The 19,449-nt window shown below is 59.6% G+C and overlaps 1 protein-coding gene across 1 annotated transcript; it reads left to right on the top strand.

Moving 5' to 3' along the window:
* Positions 1 to 4,565: 4,565 nt before the first annotated feature.
* Positions 4,566 to 15,651, top strand: LHX4 (LIM homeobox 4). Its single transcript, XM_069022943.1, has 6 exons — positions 4,566 to 4,656; positions 10,751 to 10,922; positions 13,984 to 14,186; positions 14,364 to 14,518; positions 14,992 to 15,163; positions 15,254 to 15,651. Exons 1-6 carry the CDS (start codon positions 4,581 to 4,583, stop codon positions 15,649 to 15,651), a joined length of 1,176 nt encoding a protein of 391 aa, XP_068879044.1. The 5' UTR covers positions 4,566 to 4,580.
* Positions 15,652 to 19,449: the final 3,798 nt, after the last annotated feature.

Below are 19,449 nucleotides of genomic sequence, written 5' to 3'. Positions count from 1 at the left end.
TCTTCACTTTGCCCAGGTGGGAGGCGAGGACTGGCGGGATGGGGAGGAGGCTGCCCGGCTCCACTGCTGCCCTGGCTCCGGGAGCTCTGGCTCCGTCAGCCCTTCCTCCCTCACCTGCCCGTGAAATAAATTTTCTCCCTCCATCTCTCCTTTAATGTTTGTGCGTGGTCACGCCTCCAGGCGCTGTGGGGCTGGCACCCCTGTCCTGCCACCTCTGGCCCACTCGGCCTTGGCCATGTCCCTTGAGTGGGTACTCGGTGGGCTCGTCCCAGCGCGGAGCAGGGCTGAGTCCCCCCGGCCGGGGCTGGCCCTGCCCACTACGGGTGATGGATGGGGAAGGGCTCATCGCTGCAGCCCTGCTGCCTCCTTCTCCTTGATTTCCCTGGGGGGTTCGCCCCCAACATCAATAACCCCCCGCGCACCCCCTTCCCTACCAGCTGCTCCTCTGTGTGGGACCGAGGGATCGCGATGTGGGGCTGCCCGTGGTTACCTCAGCCCCAAAATACCTCGGCGGGGTGGGCAGGGGGTGCAGCAGGTGGGTGAGGGGGATTAGGGCTGGGGAGGTGGGCGCTGCCGGAAGGGGGTTAGCGGGATGCCCAGATTAGCAGCCCCGACAGGCCCGCAGCCTAAAGCGGCAGGAAAAAGAGAGTCTGCTAAATAGACTTTCCGTAATCCTGTTTGGTGCTGTCCCAATCCTCCCGGCCCCGGCTCTCCCGGGCTGTGGCACAGGAGTGTCCCCCTCCAACACCTGGGGAGCCCCAGTGCAGGGCACAAAGGGGCCAGGCCGCTGCAGGGCTCGGAGTGTCCCCCGCACTGTGGCCCCTCTCAGGATGGCTTGGGGACAGGCCACCGCCCCGGCGCTGCACAGCGGGAGCTTCGAACTGCTGCGGCCGCACCCGCAGGTGGGACAGGCTGTCCTGGGGGGCCCCACCCCGAGCCCCCGGGGTGCCTTCCCTGCTCCCGGCACTGCCACGAGCCCGGGGGTCCCTGGGGCTAATTACCCAAATGGCCACAGGCTGGCGCGAGGCGGCCGCTATTCCCTAATACAATTTGCCCTCAAGTGCAATTTAATTTTCCGCGAGGCCGGTGGCCAGCCCCCCGCACACCCAGCCACCTTCCCACCCCTTCAGCGCTCTCTCCTTCCAGCCTTGCACCTCTTCCCTTTCCCTCCTCGGCACAGGGAAGAGCCTTTCTCCACCGGCATTCTCTCTCCACCCGCGGTCCAGCCATAAAATCACCGGGGGTTCTCTGAGTGCCGATTAATTTTCAATTACAATTAGCAACGGCCCTGCCCGCGAGGGGAGAGGCTTTCCCTGGCTGCTGGTGAGTACCCGGGTCTCGGTGTGCTTGTCCTCGCTGCAGGCCGGTCCTGGCGATAGGGATGTGTGTGTGGGGGGGTAATTATTGGGATAATTCAGAGGTGGGGAGCAGTGGGGCTCGGGGTGCTACAGCCGATGCTGCCCAGAGGGGAGGTGGCTTCATGCCAGAAGGTGGCTGTGGCAGCTTTGGACCTGCAAGGATGTTCCCCCCTTGGTCTGGGGGGGCTGGTTTTGTCACACGAGGGGACTCCGGGAGCTGGGCTGGCACCTGGCAAACTCGCTGCGTGGGTGGCACAAAGCCTCAGCTCCCTGGCACCCCCAAACCTGCTTGGGGTTTGCTGACTGGGACAGAGCTGCACTTGCATCCCACAGGCATGAGTCCAGAGTGTTTTTTCCCTATATTCCCTCATATTCCTTTATGTTTTCCCCAATTCTGCCTTGAAACCCCCTTGTTGCACCAGGGAGCTGATGTCCCCCTCGGTGACACGGTGTCCAAGCCCTAATTCCGATGTGCCCAGGGCTGGGGCACACAAGGGGGGGCTGGGTCTGTGTCCTGTCACAGGCTTTGGGATTTACCTGCATTTTGTTGATGCTCAATCCCAGCAGGGAAGGTGTGGGAGCACCATCCCTGCTCGTCGGTGGGTTTTGCATCATTGCATCGTGCTGCTCGTGTCTTCATCTGGCTGCAGGGCCACAGGGCTTCAGGCAATGCCGAGGAGGGAGCAGGGCATCTGTGTGGGGCCAGAGCCCCCCAAAACTGCCCCAGAAACGCAACCTGATGAAAATCGTGACGTTCACCCTTCTGCGGGCTGCTCTGGGAGGAGAAGAAAGCCTGGAGGGGGGCATTTCACACCCACCACATATAACCCCCCTCCCTGGGTGCCACCAGGACCCAGCAGCATTTCGGGTGGCACAGAGGGGGTTTGCTGGGCAAGCAGCTCATGCCCATCTCAACCACCCTCTCCTTCCTGTGAGATGGGAAAAACAAACTCAGAAGAGACCAAAAAACCCAAAGTGATCTAAAAAAACCATAAAGAGACCAAAAAAACCACCCCACTAACATAAGGAACAGATGGACAGCAGGAAGGATGGAGGAGAACAAAGCAATGCTACCAGGAGAGGAAGGGATGAAGGCTCCACTGGGAAGATGTGAGAGCGAGCACGGGGAAGATGCTGGTGGGGTGTTTTTTTTGGTAGTGGCAGCCCCCCCCCCGGCAGCACGGTGCTTCCCCAAGGTGAAGGCTCGGTGCTGCGTGGCTCCCTTTGCCTGCTCACCACTTCCATGAGTGATCCAGAGCAGGGCGGAGGGGGCTGGATCAATCTGGCAAAGCAGAAAAATGAATGAAAATTGAATTCCCCGAGGAGAAGGGGGTGGGGGGGAGCTGTTATCCCGGCTGAGAGATAAATCAGAGCGTGCCAGAGAGCTGGGAGACCGCGATGACTCCCAGCAGCGGTGGAATAATTAGGGAAATAGGTTGGAAATGCAAAGCAGCGGGACAGGGAGGCGATGGGGCAGCGTCCGTCTGTCCGTCTGTCCGCGCGGCCGGCTAAACTTCTCCCGTAAATCTGCCTTAGGGACCTGCTTTCCTGCGTGTTGGGAGCCACGCTCCGGCTGGCTGGGGACCGGGGGGGGACGGTGGCCCCTGCCCCGAGGGGCTGCGGAGCGCAGGTGGCCGGGGCCGGCGGGACTCCGGCTGCGCTTAATGCACTTAAGGGCTGGAGCGTGATTTGGGGGAGAAGGGGATGGGGTGGGATTCACCTCCCTGTGGTGGGAAGCAGATTTTGGTGTTCGCTGAACTGCAGGGTGAGCTCACTCGTGCAATGAGCACACACCGGTCCCTGCTCAAAGGTGAGAGATGAGCTGGACGGGGTTTTGCTCCTAAAAATGAAACTTTGGGGGTCAAACCCCAGCATCTCAAAGAAAAACTTCAATTTTTTCTTAAGGAACCATCAGGCTTAATACATTCATTAGCTTTTACTACTTTTATTTTTAGCTTTTTTTCCCAGCTGCTGGCTTGTCCCACCTGTACATTTCCTGGCGGTGGAGGGTTTCAGGATTTTTCAGGTGGGAAAAGCCTCTTCCTAACTTGCATTTCCGTGTGGAAACGAAGGCTTGTCATGAGCACACCTGCGCTGAGGGTGGCTGTGCTCTTGGCTGGGTGAGCATCCTCCCGCCCCTGCCAGAAAGTGCCATGTGCCGTCCCGGGGGTCTCACCCTGCTTGGTGCTCTGGGCAGAGCGGGATGGCCCAGCACATCGGGGCTGTTTGGCACCATTGTCCCCGAGCTGGTGACACGGTGAGCATCAAGAAGGGTGGTGCTCGAGGCGCCCACTCTAACTGCAGCTCCATTTCAGTGAGTTTCCTTGCTCAGCCCTTCGCTGCCAGGTACCACCACACCGGTTTCCCTCTGGCGCTGTGGGCTGGGATGCTCCAGGGTTTTCCCTCAGCAGAGCCCCAGGGAGATCCTCATGGAAGCCGTAGCCACGCCGAGCCCTTTGCCCTGTGTCTTTGGCATTGCCACCCTTGTGCCACCACGGCCAGCGGGCTGTCGGGCTGGGCACACTGCAGCACCGTGGAGCTGGGCTGGCTCTTTCCATGCCCAGATGTGTCCCTGGAGAGGCACCACTGGGACAGGCCCCGGGCATGTGTTACAGCGACCTGCGGAAGCAGAGCTTGCCATGGCGGGGTGACAGCCGCTGGGCAGTAGCTCATGCTGGCGCGGGATGGTGATGTGCCGGTGTCCGCCGGAGCCAGGCAAGTGCCCTTAGCTAAGCCTCCATTCCCAGCGGCAGGAGGGACAGGGCTGGGGCTGTGCGTCCGAACCGGAGACTCGCCAACGCCTTCCATGGAGCGGGAGAAGGTCCTTGAGCACCGAGAGCGGCCTTGGGCTCTTCCCTCTCCGTCCCCAATGGCACCGCCGGACACGGCCCGGCCCCGCCCCTTCCCCGCAGGCCCCGCCCCCCGGCCCCGGCCCCGCCCCCGCCGGCGCGGAGCGGGCGGTGATTGGCTGCGGGGGGCCCGTCCCGCCCCCGCCCCCCTGCGGGCGGTGACGTCAGGCGCGCTCCCCGCAGGGGAATGAATGGGAGGCGGGCGGCACCGGCGGGCACCGGCACCGGGACACGGCACCGGGACACGGCACCGGGACACGGCACCGGGACACGGCACCGGGACGCGCCACCTCCCGCCGCCGGGCTCCGCCGGCCCGGCCCGCGGCTCTCCCGCCCCTCTTCTCTCCCCTCCGCCGCCCCCCGGGCCAATAAAATGATGCAAAGCTCCGCGCTCGCTGCCGAAGGGGCTGTCAAGGGGCTTCCCGAGATCCTCGGTGTGCCGGTGCAACGTAAGGACGCTTTTCTCTTCTCCCTCCTTCGCTCCCTGCCGCAAAGGCGGCCCCGGGCCGGCGGGGCAGCGCCCTGCGGGTGGGCAGGTGCCTCCGCTCCCGGTCGCTCCCGGTTCTGCACTTTTCGTTTATTTTTCCCAGCGTGTAGCACCGTTCATGGACGTGAAAATGCGGAGCGGTGCCCCGGGGCGGGCGGGCAGCGGCGCGGGCGGCGTGCGGAGCGATGCGGGCCCGGCCCCGACGGGGAGGACGGCGCGGCTCCGGCTGTGCGTGTGCAAGCGCGTGTGTGGATGTGAGCGTGTGAGTGCGTGTGAGTGAGTGTGTGAGTGTGAGTGCGTGTGAGTGAGTGTGTGAGTGTGTGAGTGTGTGAGTGCGTGTGAGTGTGAGTGCGTGTGAGTGTTTCTGCGTGTGTGTGTGAGTGTTTCTGCGTGTGAGTACGGCCACGGCCCCCGCCCGCCCCGCGCATCCTCGGCCCGCAGCGCACGACACCGCGCTTCTATCGTTTATCGCGACAGGCGGCGAGCGGCGGCGGTGGGAAGGGAGCCAGGGCCGTGCGTGTTACGGGGATGGCGAGCCCGGCTGGGCGCCGCGCGGCCCCTGGAGCGATGCCGCCGCCATCCGTGTCTATCCAAACATCACCTGTGTGTCTGTACGGGCGCGTGTCTGCCCTGCAGCTACAGGTAGCGCGTCCGTGGGGTGCCACAGGCACGGCTTGGGGTGTGCGCACACGGGTGGATGGACCCCACGGGGGGTGATGGACCCGAGCTGTGTGGGAGCCATAGGGGCCGTCAGCCCCGCCATTCCTATAGGGCCGAGCCCCACGCGGGGACATCCCGTGGGCACGCGCACCACGCTGGATGCCCCCCGTGGATAATAGGGAACGGCCGTGCCCCGGTGAGCCCCCGGCCCGGTGCGCCCTGGGGCTGCGCGGGGGGGCCTCCGCCGGCGGCCTCCTGCGAGGGTATTGCTGCTGCTGTTGTTGTTATTGCTATTTTTATTATTATTATTATTTCTCCCCGTTTGCAAACGGTTCCCGAGACCCGAGGCGTCCCTACGGGCCCGGAGCGGGGGGACCCCGCCGGGGGCAACAGGGCGATGCTCGGCCCCCCCCCACAGCAGCACCGAGAAAGTTGAGGGGAGGGATCCCGAGCGGAGGAGGGGCGAGACGGGCCCGAGCCGCGGGACAGCCCGGCCGGGGTCCGGCCGCACTTCGGGGGACACAGGGGGGCACGGGGGTGTCCGCTCCGGGACAGGTTTCTCCCTCACCCCTGGCCGCTGCCCCGCGGAGCCCCCGCGCCGCTCCGTGCCCCGCACGGTTCCTGGCCCCCCGAGCGGCTGGAATTCGTTTTCCGTGGGGTTTTCGGTGGTGTCTGTGCCCGCGGCTCTTTGTGGGGCCTGTCCCCGTTATCCCCCGTTTCGGTCCCGTTGCCGAGCTCCGGGAGGGGGGCAGGCGGGCCCGTTTAACCTCTTTCACCGCAGCAGAGGGGAAGAAAAATCCCAGTCAGGGGCACAGAGCTGGCGCCGGTGCAGGGACAGGGACGGCGACAGCCAGAGTCTGTCCCACGGCCGTATCCCGAGTCATGGCGCCGGTTCCGGGCCTCTGGGTCACTCCTATGGCCTCGAAATCCCTTGATTTGGGGAAAAAAAATGAGGTGCCTAAACCATCCTGGAGCAGCATTGCCCCAGCATAGCTCCCTGGTCTGGCCCTTCTCGGGGCCACCAAACTCCCTTGCCCATGACATTGTCATTCCTCTACTGACTGATGGATGTCAGGAATTAGCAGGAGAGAATCCAAAGAGATATTGTTGTTGTTGTTGTTGTTGTTATTATCACTACTACTGTTATTATTACTACTATTGCTATTTGTATCTCTAGTATTGCTATTATTGTTGTTATTATTATTATTAATAATGATTTATGCCCAAAAAAAATCGGCAGAAAGAAAATAGATGAGGCTGGGCTGCTGTAAACCAGTGGTTTTCCCGCTGCCCCAGCCGGAGCCTTGCGGCCGCTGCCAGCTCCCAGCCACCTGCTTTCATGTCGTGACAGATTTGGGGCCTGATCCTGCCTCACTGACACAGTACACAGCCCCCGCCGAGCCGAAGGAAATTGCCCCTGGGCAGGGGACTCCTTCCCAAGAAGGAGCCAGGGTGTACCCCCAGCCCCCAGCAGCACCTCGATATTTCATCGTGTGTGCGAGGAAAATCCGTGACGTTTTAATTTTTAGTCACTATTAAATCTCAGTTTTTCTTCTCTATTTAGCCACCAGCCTCCTTATTTTAGCAGAGGCTGTGTCCTACAGCATCTTCTTCTGCAGGATTTTGGGGAGCCGAGCTGCCTCCCCCCGCCCCCGACAGACCTTGCTTAGCCTTGCAGACGGGATTGTTAAAAATAAAAACCGAATATTATTTATGAATATTGTTTTGCAAATCTCACCGAAGTCAAAACTTGTGCCAAAGCCTGTGGGAACAGTGCCCGGGTGCCGGCAGGCTCTGGCCAAGGGGCTGGAGCGGGGGGAGTGATTAATCGCCGCCGAGAAAGTCGTTTACCCGCAGCAGAGAATTGAACTGGAAGGGTTTTGCATGTGAAGGAATGAGGTTTCCTCCCCGCAGAAAGACTTTTTGAGGAATCCCCGGACTAGTGCCTTCCTTGGGGTCGGTGCCGGCGGACCGGGCCGCCTTTGTGCTCCGGTTTTCCGCCCGCATTCCCCGGCGCCCATTCCGCAGTCCCCGCGGGTCCGTCCCGCGGAGCTGAGCGGAGCGCAGCCCCAAAGGAGCGGTGTTGGGGCCCAAAGGAGCGGAGCGCAGCCCCAAAGCGGGCGGTGTTGGGGCCCCCGGTGCCCGGCGGGGCTGGGCTGGGGGCGCGCAGCCCCCGGCGCTGCCCCCGCGTCTCCGCCCGCTCGGTTTCAGAGGGGGTTTTGCGGTCTGAGGGATTACCGGGGCCACCGGCGAGTTTGTTTCGTTTCCATCGTTATTTCTCTAATTTTTCCCGTCGGGGAGGCAGCGGGGGAGGGCTGGGAAGACGAACCCGCCGCTAATAAATCACGGTGGCGGCGGGGCCGTGCGGCCCTGCCCGGCCATCGCTCGGGTCCCTGTGCGGGGGAGGGTCCGTGGGGAGGCGGGGGATTGCGGATCTGCCCACGGGCATTCATGGGCACGGCCCAATCCCGCCCGGCGGGCGGCAGGGATGCACAGGTGCGGTTCCCTCCCGGGCACATCGCCCCGGGCCGGGGGTGGCCCCCGCAGGTCCCGCGGGCAGGGTTTCCGCTGAGGCTGCGGCATCGTCCGGGTGGTCCCCGGGCGGAGAGGGGGGACCCCGCGGCTGTGCCTCCCGCGGAGCAGGGTAGCGGATCATCCTGTGCGCAGAGCCGGGGGATGCCGGTGGGCAAAGCCAGCGAGGGAGCGCCTCGTTCCTGATGTACCAATTGTATCCATTAACTTTGTTCCTGCTCTAAAAAATAATTCAGTTAAAACGAGTGCGATAAATGCGAGGCAGGGAGGCAGCTACCTCTGGCAAAGCACAAAGCAGGGTGCAGGGCTTGAATTTTAGATATTTTCCCTCTGCAAACCAGAGGGACATCTCCTGGTTCCCCTGGCAGCTCACCTTTTCGTTATTGTTGTTGTTGTTATTATTTTTATTGTTATTATTGTTATCATCCTTGCGTGTGCACACGGGCGTCACTGCACACGCAGACACCTGTCCGTGCGGTTGGTGCCTTACATCTACAGCGAAATTGGAAGGAAAATCGGTCTCCTCTTAAAAAAAAACCCCAGGGTTTTTTGGAAATTGGAAGGGAGATATTGTATTCCCGGCTGCAGTTATTCGCTTGCTGAAATTGAGCAGTGTTGCTGCTTTTAGGAAGGGGAAAGCTGTTCGCTGGCTCGTGAGAGTGTAGGATGGGTGCATATAAACACACACGTGTTTACATCAATAATCATGTAGCGATAAAACGTCCTTCCTGAAGGTGCACACGCGTTCGTGAAGTAACCGAGGAGGATTTCCTGGGGCTGGTGTGCTGGTGCCACCGCCGGTGCCAGCGGTGTTCGCGTTGCTCTCAAACGGGTTTAACAAATCCAGCGTGGAAAACGTGGCTGGTGCCGACCTGCAGCCGCGGTGGTGGAGGGACGGGAGGGAAGCAGCCAGGTGTTCCCAAAATACGGAGGGAAAGAGGGACCTATAGAAGCTGTAGAATTATTTTTAAAAATTTCATTTATAAAATAATAATGTCTTAATGCGACAGAGGCTTGAATGCCAGCAATAACTGTGATCTGAAGGGCACTGGGATTGTAGCTGTCTGACCCGGGCAATGGTGGAATAAGCTGCCTTCACGTGAGGTACGTGGCAGGACCCCAAAGGATTTTGAAATAATGTTGTTTGAGGCTGTAACAATATGAGATTTTCCTGTGCTCTTTTCCTCCTTCCCCGCCCCCCCCCTTTATTTCCTCCTTTGCCCGTTCGTTCCTCTTCCCCCTGCCCTTCTTTTCTACTCCCCCTCTTTTTCTCCCTTTCCCTTTCCCCTTTTCCTCCCTTCCCCCTTTTCTTTTTTCCCCCTCTTTTCCTCCCTTGTACCATTCCATTCTTTTCCTCTCTTCTCTCACGTTTTTTGTTTCTCTTTTTTTTTTTTTTTTTTTGTTTCTGCTTTATTTTTTCCTTTTTCCTGTTTCCTTTTTGAATCTTTCCTCCCTTTTCCTTTTTTTAATATGTTTTCCTTCTTGTAAATGTTTTCCTTCTTTAATATTTTTTCCTTTAAAAATATTTTTCCTTTTTATCTTATTCATTTTTTATCCATTTCTTACCTTTATCCTTTTAAAAACCTTTTCCCTTCTATATCTTTTTTCTGTCTTAAAAATATTTTTCCTTTTTCTTAATATTTTTCCTTTTTCGTATTTTTCCTTTTTTTTGTAGTTTTCCTTTTTAAAAATACTTTTCTTTTTTTAAATTTTCTTTCCCTTTTCTTTTTTTTTCTTGATTTTTATTTTTTTTCAATATTTTCTCTTTTTAACGCTTTTTCCTTCCCCCCTCCCCCCCCCCCCCCCAAATCCACCTGCTTCCATGTGTGTGGGTCAGTGTTACGTGCCTGGCTTTCACCGGGCAGTCTGCTCCTGCAGACTTTACCGTGCCTCCCATATATTCCAAGCTCTGGGCAGAGAGAGAAAGGAATACCCAGCTCTCCAGATCCATGGAAGCTGGACATCTCCAGGCAGACGTTGTGTGGGGATCTGGATGGCCAGGGACACCCCTTGCTGCAGGAAAAGCCCTTTCCAAGCTTCCTCCCGCAGTGTGAGAGGCGGATGCAGGGCAGGCTGAATGGGGCTAGTAGCCCCGATATTCCCGGTCCCTGCTGCTCTGCTCCAGCGTAGCCTTGCTTCAGACCACGTTTTCCAGCTGTGTCCAGTGACAGGAGTCTGAAGCACCCCGGCTGGATGGGAGAGAAAGCAAGCAGCATCCCGCTGGCCCTGCCGCAGCAAAACCGGGGTCCGAAGGGGTGTTGGACCGTGGGACCTGGCAGCCTGGCACTGCAGGGAGAGGGGCACTGGGCACCTGCTGGAGGGGCCGGTGTGGCCGCCACGCGTGGCTCGTGGCCCTGGGGATGCGGAGGGGAAGGGATGTTTGCCCGTGTTGGAAAAGCCTCTGCTGGTGCGGTGGAGGTGTGGGTGCCCCGCACCGCTGGGACCCCACAGATGAACCCCTGGGTCACCTCGGCAGCCTGGCCCTTGGGGAACAGGAGTGGCCGTGGGGGGCAACGAGCTGTGCCCCTGGCTGGGGGCTGTGCCGTTCCAGAGGGAGCCAGAGGCAGGCAGGGAAAGCGTGGCAGCGAGCAGGACACGGCCTGAAAAACGGGGTGCAGAGAGGAAAAGCATCGCGTGTGTGTGTCTGGGGCCGGGGGAGCCGGCGGGGCCGGGGGCTCGGCTGTCCCAGCGGCCTCTGGCAAAGGCTTGCCAAGGGAGATGCGCCGGGACACCGGAGAGCTGAGGGGTGGCAGCTCCTCACCCCACACAGCCCCGGGACGGGCCCGCGCAGGGCTTTGCCAGCCGGCTGGGAGCCCCGAGGGGGCTGCGGTGGCTGACGCTGCTCTTCTCTCCCCCCTGGCCAGAGATCCCCCAGTGCGCCGGCTGCAACCAGCACATCCTGGACAAGTTCATCCTCAAGGTCCTGGACCGGCACTGGCACAGCTCCTGCCTCAAGTGTGCCGACTGCCAGATGCAGCTGGCCGACCGCTGCTTCTCCCGGGCCGGCAGCGTCTACTGCAAGGAGGATTTCTTCAAGTGAGTACCCCTCGGGGCACAGCCCCTCAAAAGCAGCATCTCCCTGCCTGCGGAGGGAGGTTTTTTTTAAGCATAATTTCTCCAAAATCTTCCTACAACTTGTTGTTGTTGTTGTTGTTGTGGAAATGAAGGGAATGTCGGTGCTTTGCAGCGGCTGCAAGCTGAATGCTGCTTGCTGGGATTTAACCATCGGAAAGCCCCAAACCTCCCTGGTGCTCCTGCCCTCCCCTGTGCTGGCGTTCAGGCCCCCGGGGTGACATCCTGCGGCGGCTCGGGTGGCCGCGGCTCCGCTCGGAGCTAGAGGGCAGGAGAAACCTGCACAAGGCAGCGATGACGCTGCCTGTTCCTCCCGAGTGCCTCGCTCTCCTCCTCGGGATTTGCTGATGCTGTTTCTCTCTCCCTTCACCTTTTACCTCTTCTTTTTTTAAAATCCATTTTATTTTGCGCCCATTAGTGTGAAAACCTCATTTGCCTGCGTTGGCAGCTGCCTCTGAGCTGTGTGATGCCCCAGCCTTGGCATTTCCCTGCTCCCATGAGACAGGACAACCTGTTCCCCATTAAAAATGGGCTTTGCTGTGAGGATGCTCTGGTCCCTGGCTGCCGGTGGAATCTGGGAGTTTTCCCAAGGGATGGAGAAGGTTTTTGCTGGGTCTGGTGCTGGCTGTGAATCGCCATGGAGCAGAGGGGTTGGATCCTGGCCGGTGGGTGCCTTTCACTGCTTGGATGCAGGAGATGGGGCTCAGCTAAAAGGCAGCCGCTGCCTCTCGGGGTCTAAATCCACCTCCCATTCAGGGCCAGCCACACCGGCTGTCCCCACCTCCCCTCACCACCAGCCAAAAGCCACTGCGATTAGTCCCTAGGCGGGACTTCCCCTGCCTTCCCATCCCCAGGCCCTCCTAGATCCTCATCAGCCTCATCAGGCATCAGCACCAAAGATGCAGCTTGGATTTCTCCTTCTCGGAGACGGTCGAAGTGGCCACTCCAGCCTGGGTAATAACACTTCACTTCTGATATTTTCCAGCCTATTAATCTCCAAGTCATTTAAATAGTCACCCAAAAGGTGCGGGTAATCAATGTTAATTGGAGTTGAAAGATCAGCGACTTTCTCAGATGAGGTCCTGCCTGGATTATTTGGTGCCAATCAATAGCAGCTGGGCGCTCGCACCTCACCTTTCCTTAACCGCTCATTGATCTCGGGGTGGGGAACCTGCAGGGAACGTGAGGATTTCAGCCCAGCTTCAGAGGCACTTGGCAATGCAGGCGCTGCTGTGGAAAGGATCAGATCCATTTTTGATTTCTGTCTTTTTTTTTGTTCCCCCAAATTGCAGCTCTTGATCCACGGCTGTGGGTGGCTTTGTCCTGGGTCCTCTGTTCCCGGATGGTCTGGAAACCCCCCGGGATGCTGGGACAGTTGTTAAAGTGGCTTTTATAGTGTTCTGTGAGAGGGGGTGGGCGGGCAGTGGATGGGTGCTGCAGAGTGGGCACCAGCTCAGCCTTGGGAGCAGAAGAGCATCCTCTGTCCATCCTACCCCTCTCTCACGCCTGCCTTCCTCCTTCCCTCTATTCCCACCCTCCCTCCATCCCTCCCTTTATCCTCCATTCTGTCATTCCTTCATCCCTCCCCTCTCTCCTGTCCATCTCCTATCCACTCCTCTCCCACTTACTCCTTTCCTCTCCCACCTTCCCTCCCAGATGACTCCAGGAGAGCTGAGGTCTCCCCAGCAGATGTCCAGGGCCTCTCCCTTTAGGATATAAGCCCAGAAAATGAGAAAAAACAGGTTTTTCCTTCTCACCTTCTGCTTCCAACACTCTAAAATTGTGCTGGCACCACTCATGCCCAGTGCCTGCCACCCATCCCTGGGTGACACCTGCATGACTCAAGGACAGCCTCAGAGACCCAGCTTTGCTGGCTGTGCCCTGGATTTCTGGAGGGGATGGGTAGCCAGGGAGCTTGAGGGTGATTTTGCACGACTGGGGGACGTTCAGACCTCTGGGGACAGTGAGAGGTGCCTGGAGTGGCTGCACTTCCCGGGCACTCCCAAATGCCACTGCCAGCCCCTGCAGCCTTGGGGCGGGGGGCCAAAGGGGCTGGGTGTTGCTGTGCTGCCTCCTTTAAAGCAGATGGGGACAGGTTTATTCTGATAGCTTTGTCACCTGGGCTGCTGCAACACCAGGATGGCTCCGTGGTGTCCTGGGGTGTTTAGGGCTGCTACGGGGAGCAGGGGAGACCTCGCAGAGCCCCTGCGGTGCCAGTGGGAAGTGGGGATGGGCCCCAGATCAATCCCACAGCATCTGTTGCTGAAAACGCCAGTGGAATGTCCACCCACTTTCAATTTCCTTCTCATGGCACGTGTCACCCTCGTGCCATTAATTCACCGAATTCTCTTCTTGCACGCTTTCTGCACCGTTCTTGCATGTTCCTTGCATGCTTCTTCCACATTCCTTGCACGGTCCTTGCATGCTCATCACATGCATCCTCTACACTCCTTGCACCGTTCTTGTACCATCCTCGCACGTTCCTTTCACGCTGCTTCCACACTCCCAGCAAGCTCCTTGCACCATTCTTGCATGCTCCTTCCACACTTCTTTTCCCGTTCTTACCTCCCCTTGCGTGGGGCTGCCACACTTCTCTCACGTGCCTTTCACACTCCCTGCAGCCGTGCTGGTGGGTTTGCTCGTGCCCCACACCAGCCCACCCCACGCCCCTCTCAGGCCGCCGTTACGGTGTAAGAGCCCCATCATTCTGCATTAATCTGGGATTCATCATGCCAGCGGGATGGTGTAATTAATTTATTTGGTATTAATGTGGATGAAATATGTACTGTCCTTGCAGGGGAAAATCAGGCAGCCTATAAGCATTAGTTAAAAGAATCATTAAAATCAAACCCTCCTCGGCTCCATTAGGCCGGTCTCTCACTCTGAGGAAGATAAACCCCTGCCGTGTGAAGTGTCATGCATAATAAGGTTGATTGCTGGTTCAAACTCTGCCCTGTCTCCTGGTCTCCGTCCTGGCAAACCCCACCTTGCCAGGGGGCTCAGGGTCGCCCGCTTCTCCTCGCAGGCGTTTCGGGACCAAATGCACGGCGTGCCAGCAGGGCATCCCCCCGACCCAGGTGGTCCGCAAAGCCCAGGACTTCGTGTACCACCTCCACTGCTTCGCCTGCATCATCTGCAGCCGGCAGCTGGCCACGGGCGACGAGTTCTACCTGATGGAGGACGGGCGGCTGGTCTGCAAGGAGGACTACGAGACTGCCAAGCAGAACGGTAGGCACCCCGAAGAGGCTGCGAGGGGCACGGCGCACAGAGGGGTGGCCGTGGCCCGTGTCCCTGGATGCCTGTGGGAAGGTGTCGCTGCGGGCTCGGGGGCAGCTGGTTTTGGGGAGACATTCCCCAGTGGCTTGTGCTGCTGCTCTGGGCTGGTACCGGCTCCTTCGCTTGCAGATGACTCCGAGGCAGGAGCGAAGCGGCCCCGGACCACCATCACGGCCAAGCAGCTGGAAACGCTGAAGAATGCCTACAAAAACTCCCCCAAGCCTGCCCGGCACGTGAGGGAGCAGCTCTCCTCCGAGACGGGGCTTGACATGAGGGTGGTGCAGGTGAGGCCGCGGGTGCCCCTCTCCACTCTGCCCCTAGGGGAGGCGGCACAGGGGTCCCCTCTGGGGTGCCTGGGCGCTGGGTTTTAGGGGATGCAGAGGTGCCAGGGGTATCGGAGTGACCTGGGTGCCTGGAAGCTGGGCTGCAGGGATGATGGGTTGTTGGATTGCATGGGGGTGTGGGAGCTGGGGGGCAGGAGTGCTGGCATGCAGGTTTGCAGGGGTTTGGGGATGCTGGGTTGTGTGGGTGTCGGCAGACCAGGATGTTGGTGTGCCAGTGTTGGCATGCTGTGCTGCGGGGATGCTGGGATGCCGGGATGTAACGGTGCTGGGATGTCGGGGTGCCGGGATGCTGGAGCACTGGGTTTCATGGGTGCAGGGTTGTAGAGGCGCTGGACTGCGGCGCTGCTGCCATGCAGGACTGCCAGGGTGGCGCGGTGCCGCGGTGCCAGCGATGTCCCCACTGCCTGCTCCAGGTGTGGTTCCAGAACCGGCGGGCCAAGGAGAAGCGGCTGAAGAAGGACGCGGGGCGGCATCGCTGGGGGCAGTTCTACAAGAGCGTGAAGCGGAGCCGCGGGGGAGGGAAGCTGGAGAAGGAGAGCTCGGCCGAGGACTGCGGCGTCAGCGACAGCGAGCTCAGCTTCCGCGGTGAGCGCGGCGCCGCAGCGGGGCCGGGGGGCCGCGGGGCTGCCCCCCGCGCTGACCCCCCACCTCCGCTCTCCCTCCTCTCCCCGGCAGAAGACCAGATCCTCTCCGAGCTCGGCCACAACAACAGGGTGTACGGCTCCGTGGGGGACGTGGCGGGCGGACAGTTGCTGAACGGCGGCTTCTCCATGGAGGGCACGGGACAGACGTACCAGGACTTGCGGGACGGCAGCCCCTACGGCCTCCCGCAGTCGCCGTCCTCCATCTCGTCCCTGCCGGCCCACCCGCCCTTGCTCAACGGGCTGGACTACGCCATGGACGGCAGCCTGGGGCTGGTGGCCCACGGGGCGCAGGGGGTGAGTCAGACGCTGCGGGCCATGGCCGGGGGGGGGCCCACCTCCGACATCTCCACGGGGAGCAGCGTCGGGTACCCAGACTTTCCCACCAGCCCGGGCTCCTGGCTGGACGACATGGATCACCCCCCTTTCTAAGCGCTGCTCGCCCCCCGCCCCGGCCCCCCGCGCTCCCCCCGGCCCGCAAGCGCACCACCGAGGGCACCCGCCGGCGGTTGACCTTTCCAGGATTTCCCATGGGAATTGGCCCTGGAGGGCTGGAGGGAGGGGGGACAGCATCGGCGATGGCTGGGCGCGGCTGTGCTCGGGCGGGGCGCACGGATGCCTTTGGGTGTAAGCACAAGAGAGGTGGCGGCGCACGGGACGCGCGGCGAGGACCCCGGCGCGGCGCTGGGGACGGCGGGGACCCGGCCATGGCCTGGCCGGCGGGAGGGAGAGAAGGACAATCAGGGGTGGCAGAGTCCGTCCCGGCACCCGCGCCAGCCCCGCACCCCTCTGCCGAGCACCGCTGCTATTTTCAAGAGTTATTTTTCGATATGGAGTTGAAACGCAACTCGGCGCTGCCCGGAGCCTCAGCAGAAAGAGAAGTCTATATTGTAGAAGGGTTTATTTTGCCGGGGACACGTCGGAGCAGGGCCATTGCCCCGCTGCCCGGGGCGATGCTGCCGCGGGCGATCCTGCCTGCTCCTGGCCCTTATAAGTGGCCACGATTCATCCCCGGGCACGCAGGAGCATCACTGCTTTGTACCACGGTCACGCGAGGGGGAGGAATTTAAAGACATTGCCTCCAGCCCGAGATGCCCACTGGCCAAGCCGTGCCAGGGCGGGGCCAGCCGGGGTGCTTGGGGCTGGCACCTGCGGAGCGGCCACTGGAGGGGTGCGCGGGAGAGGTGGGCAACGTTTGCTCTGAGGGTATTGCAAAAAATTCCTCCGCAATAGGGGAAAGGGTATTTCGTCAGCTGCAGAAACACCTGCGCGGTGGGAAAGGGAGGGATTGGGGTGTGAGATGCTCCCAGTACAGGTCACCCTCCTCCTTTGGTGCCGTGGGGCTGATGGCACTAAAGGGTGGGTGCAGGCAGCCAGGAAGGATCCAGGTGGCTTTGGCACATGCCGCAAGCCCCATGGGGTCTGCTCCTGGCCAGGCCCACTCAGCACTAGCCCTTGCTCAAAACCCACATGCCCATCTCCCTCAGCACAGCCACACCCCCTACCCTCAGACATTCAGCCCCAGGGATAAGATCCAGCTCCACACTCTGCCCACGGTGCCCAGCTCTGCCCCAGCCCTACAGGGATGCCCTGGCCATGGGGTCCTTGCCATTGTCTCTGGGATGATGCTGATGATCCCAGGCTGCCCCTCAGGGACGACTGGGGGTGGATCCAGTTAGTCGGCTCCTTCCAGAGGTGTGGAGGCTCCGGAAGCAAAGGGAAAAAAAGAATAAAAAAGAAAAAAAAAAAAAAAGCCACACAAGAAAGCACATCACTGGTCTCTCCTTGTCCTTCCTTGCCTCCCCAGCTGGGTGAGTTGGCGCTGCAGGAGCTGCCCCAGCTGCATCCATGTGCCTCTCCCCTCCCCAGCCCTGGGTGCTGCTTTGTGCCAAGCTCCCGGCCTTGCCGGCACTGGTGGGGAGGGGGACGGGGGAGAGCCGTGCCTGCTGCTCTCCATCCCCCTTCGACAAGGCCAAATGCCCCCTCCCCTCGCTGTGTAAATTTTGTACAGTTCCAGAAAGTGAGAGTCTTGTTTCCTGGGGGAATAAAAAGGAAAAAAATAAAACCCAACAAAATAAATAATAATAATAATAATAATAAAATTTAAAGAATAAAACCTTATTTATTGCTGTGTCTTGGGGAGAAATATTCCCCCAAATTGCCCCCAAATTCGGGCCCAGGGCATTGCTTTTGTACCCTGCCTCTGGTGTGTTGGCATGAGATGTGTACAGTCACCCCCTCTGCCGCGAGGGAAAGCGATGGCAAATAAACTCGGGATGCTCTTTAGCAGCTGCTGTCTTTGGGATTTTCTTCCTCAGTGGGAGGGTGGTGGTCACCACTGGCATCACCTGCTCTGGCACCATTGGCTGTTTGGGGTCAGGATTCCTGGGGTCGTGTCTGGGTGCTGGAACTGACATCCCTGGATGATGGAACAAGTGACACTGGTCATCGTGCCCTGGCTTTTTGCTGCCACAGAGAGGTTTGGGGTGGGAATCTCCATCGCTGCCACACGGCACCCCATGGTGCCACCCCGCAGCAGGGACGGTGGGTGCCTGGCTGTGCACCTCACAGGTGAGATGGAAGGGCCATGCCAGGCAGGTGGTGCGGGGGGGTCCAAGCCCCTCCATGGGCACCGGTGTGTTGGCTTTCTATATTTTAATCATTTTAACATTTAATGCTTCTCAATTAAAGTGATTTCCTGGAGTAGATGCCAAGCTTAGGGCGAATGCACATTAACCACTTTCTGTATCGGTAGTTAAAGGCACCAAGGGATTTAACAGCAATCCGCAAGGCTGCTGGGGAAAGGTTTGGCTGAATAAAGCAGATTATAAACAATAATATATGTCTTTCTCTCCTCCCCCCCCCACCCCCACTTTCTTTTTTTTTGGAAAGGCTCCAACCTCACAAACAGACCTAAAGTGCTATAAACATCTCCAGGGCTGAGCGCTCGGGCCCCAAATGTGCTCTCTGAAAGCACCGGCACAACGGCTGCTGCTTTTCATCCTGGCTTTCACAGAGATTTTTTATTACCCAGCGTGTCCATCAAGCCAGGCAGTGGCTTTGCATCATGGTCCTGCACAGGGGTGGCCTTGCTTGTCCCCAACCTTGGTGCCACCACGTCTCCCTCACAAAGTCAGCGTGACCCCAGCATTGGGGTTGGTGTCTTTGCTCCATCTGCATCCAGATGCAAAAGCGCCAGGCTGTGATGAGCCCGGCCGCTGCCAGCCTGCAGCTCCCCTGGGCAGGGGCAAGGGGAGCAGAAGACATTGGGGGGCCCTTGCTTAATATTAAGCTAATGGAAATAACTTGCCCAAGCCACTGTGTCCCCATCATGGAGCCCGGCCTGGCCTGTGGGTGGAGCTGGAGCCAGCGCAGCAACTTCGTCAGCATCAGCGAACGCTGGCAGGAGCCACAGACACTGTGAGGGGCCAAAACCCACGTGAGCCTGCTGCCCAGCCAGGCCTCAGCCACGGGAATGTTCCCATTTATTTTCCTGAGGCTGGATGTGCTGCAGAACCTGATGGCAAGTGGCTTCCTGTCACAGCGCTGGAGATTTCCTCTGCTCCCCCCGGGCTGTAAATCTTGTCTGGGAAAAGCAAACTCATGGTGATATCCCCCAGGGAAGCCACGGTCTCCTGTGGCCACGCACCCACCCACTGCAGCAGCCTCCGTCCCAGCTGGGAGCTGCCCCACAGCACAAACCCATCCCCGGAAGCTCCCATGGGCCAAGTTGGGATGCTCATGAGGAAGCATTAACCCCCATGATCACCCCACATCACTCCAGCACTCAGGCACGGCCATGAGGCACATTTTTCCCACTTTCTGGGTACTTGGCCAGCTGAGAAGATCATGAAGTGTCTGAGACAGGCCCAGAGGGGTGACAGGGTGGGTGCAGGTTCACCTGTGCACAGCTCTTGCCAAACCTCAGCTCCGAAGGAGCCATTCCAGGGATGGACGCGCAGCAGGAGGCCCTGGAGGTGGGGTTTAAAGGCATTCAATTCAGCAAAGTGGTAAGAGTCCTGTCAGCTTGGAGAGGCTGACTAGCAACATATGTTGTGTGAGCACTAGAGGGACAGACAGACACCTGTGTGACCCTGCTGTCTTTGCAGGCCTCTCTCCCCAGGACAAGAGCTCGAGCATCCCAAGGGCTATTGGCTGCCCTGAGCTGCCTCCCATTCTTACGGCTTCCAAGTCAGCCCTGTGAAAACAAACAAACAAACACACTGAAGC

Source organism: Aphelocoma coerulescens, chromosome 8 (assembly GCF_041296385.1).
Source record: "Aphelocoma coerulescens isolate FSJ_1873_10779 chromosome 8, UR_Acoe_1.0, whole genome shotgun sequence".
NCBI lineage: Eukaryota > Metazoa > Chordata > Aves > Passeriformes > Corvidae > Aphelocoma > Aphelocoma coerulescens.
This window is presented reverse-complemented; position numbering and strand designations above follow the sequence as displayed.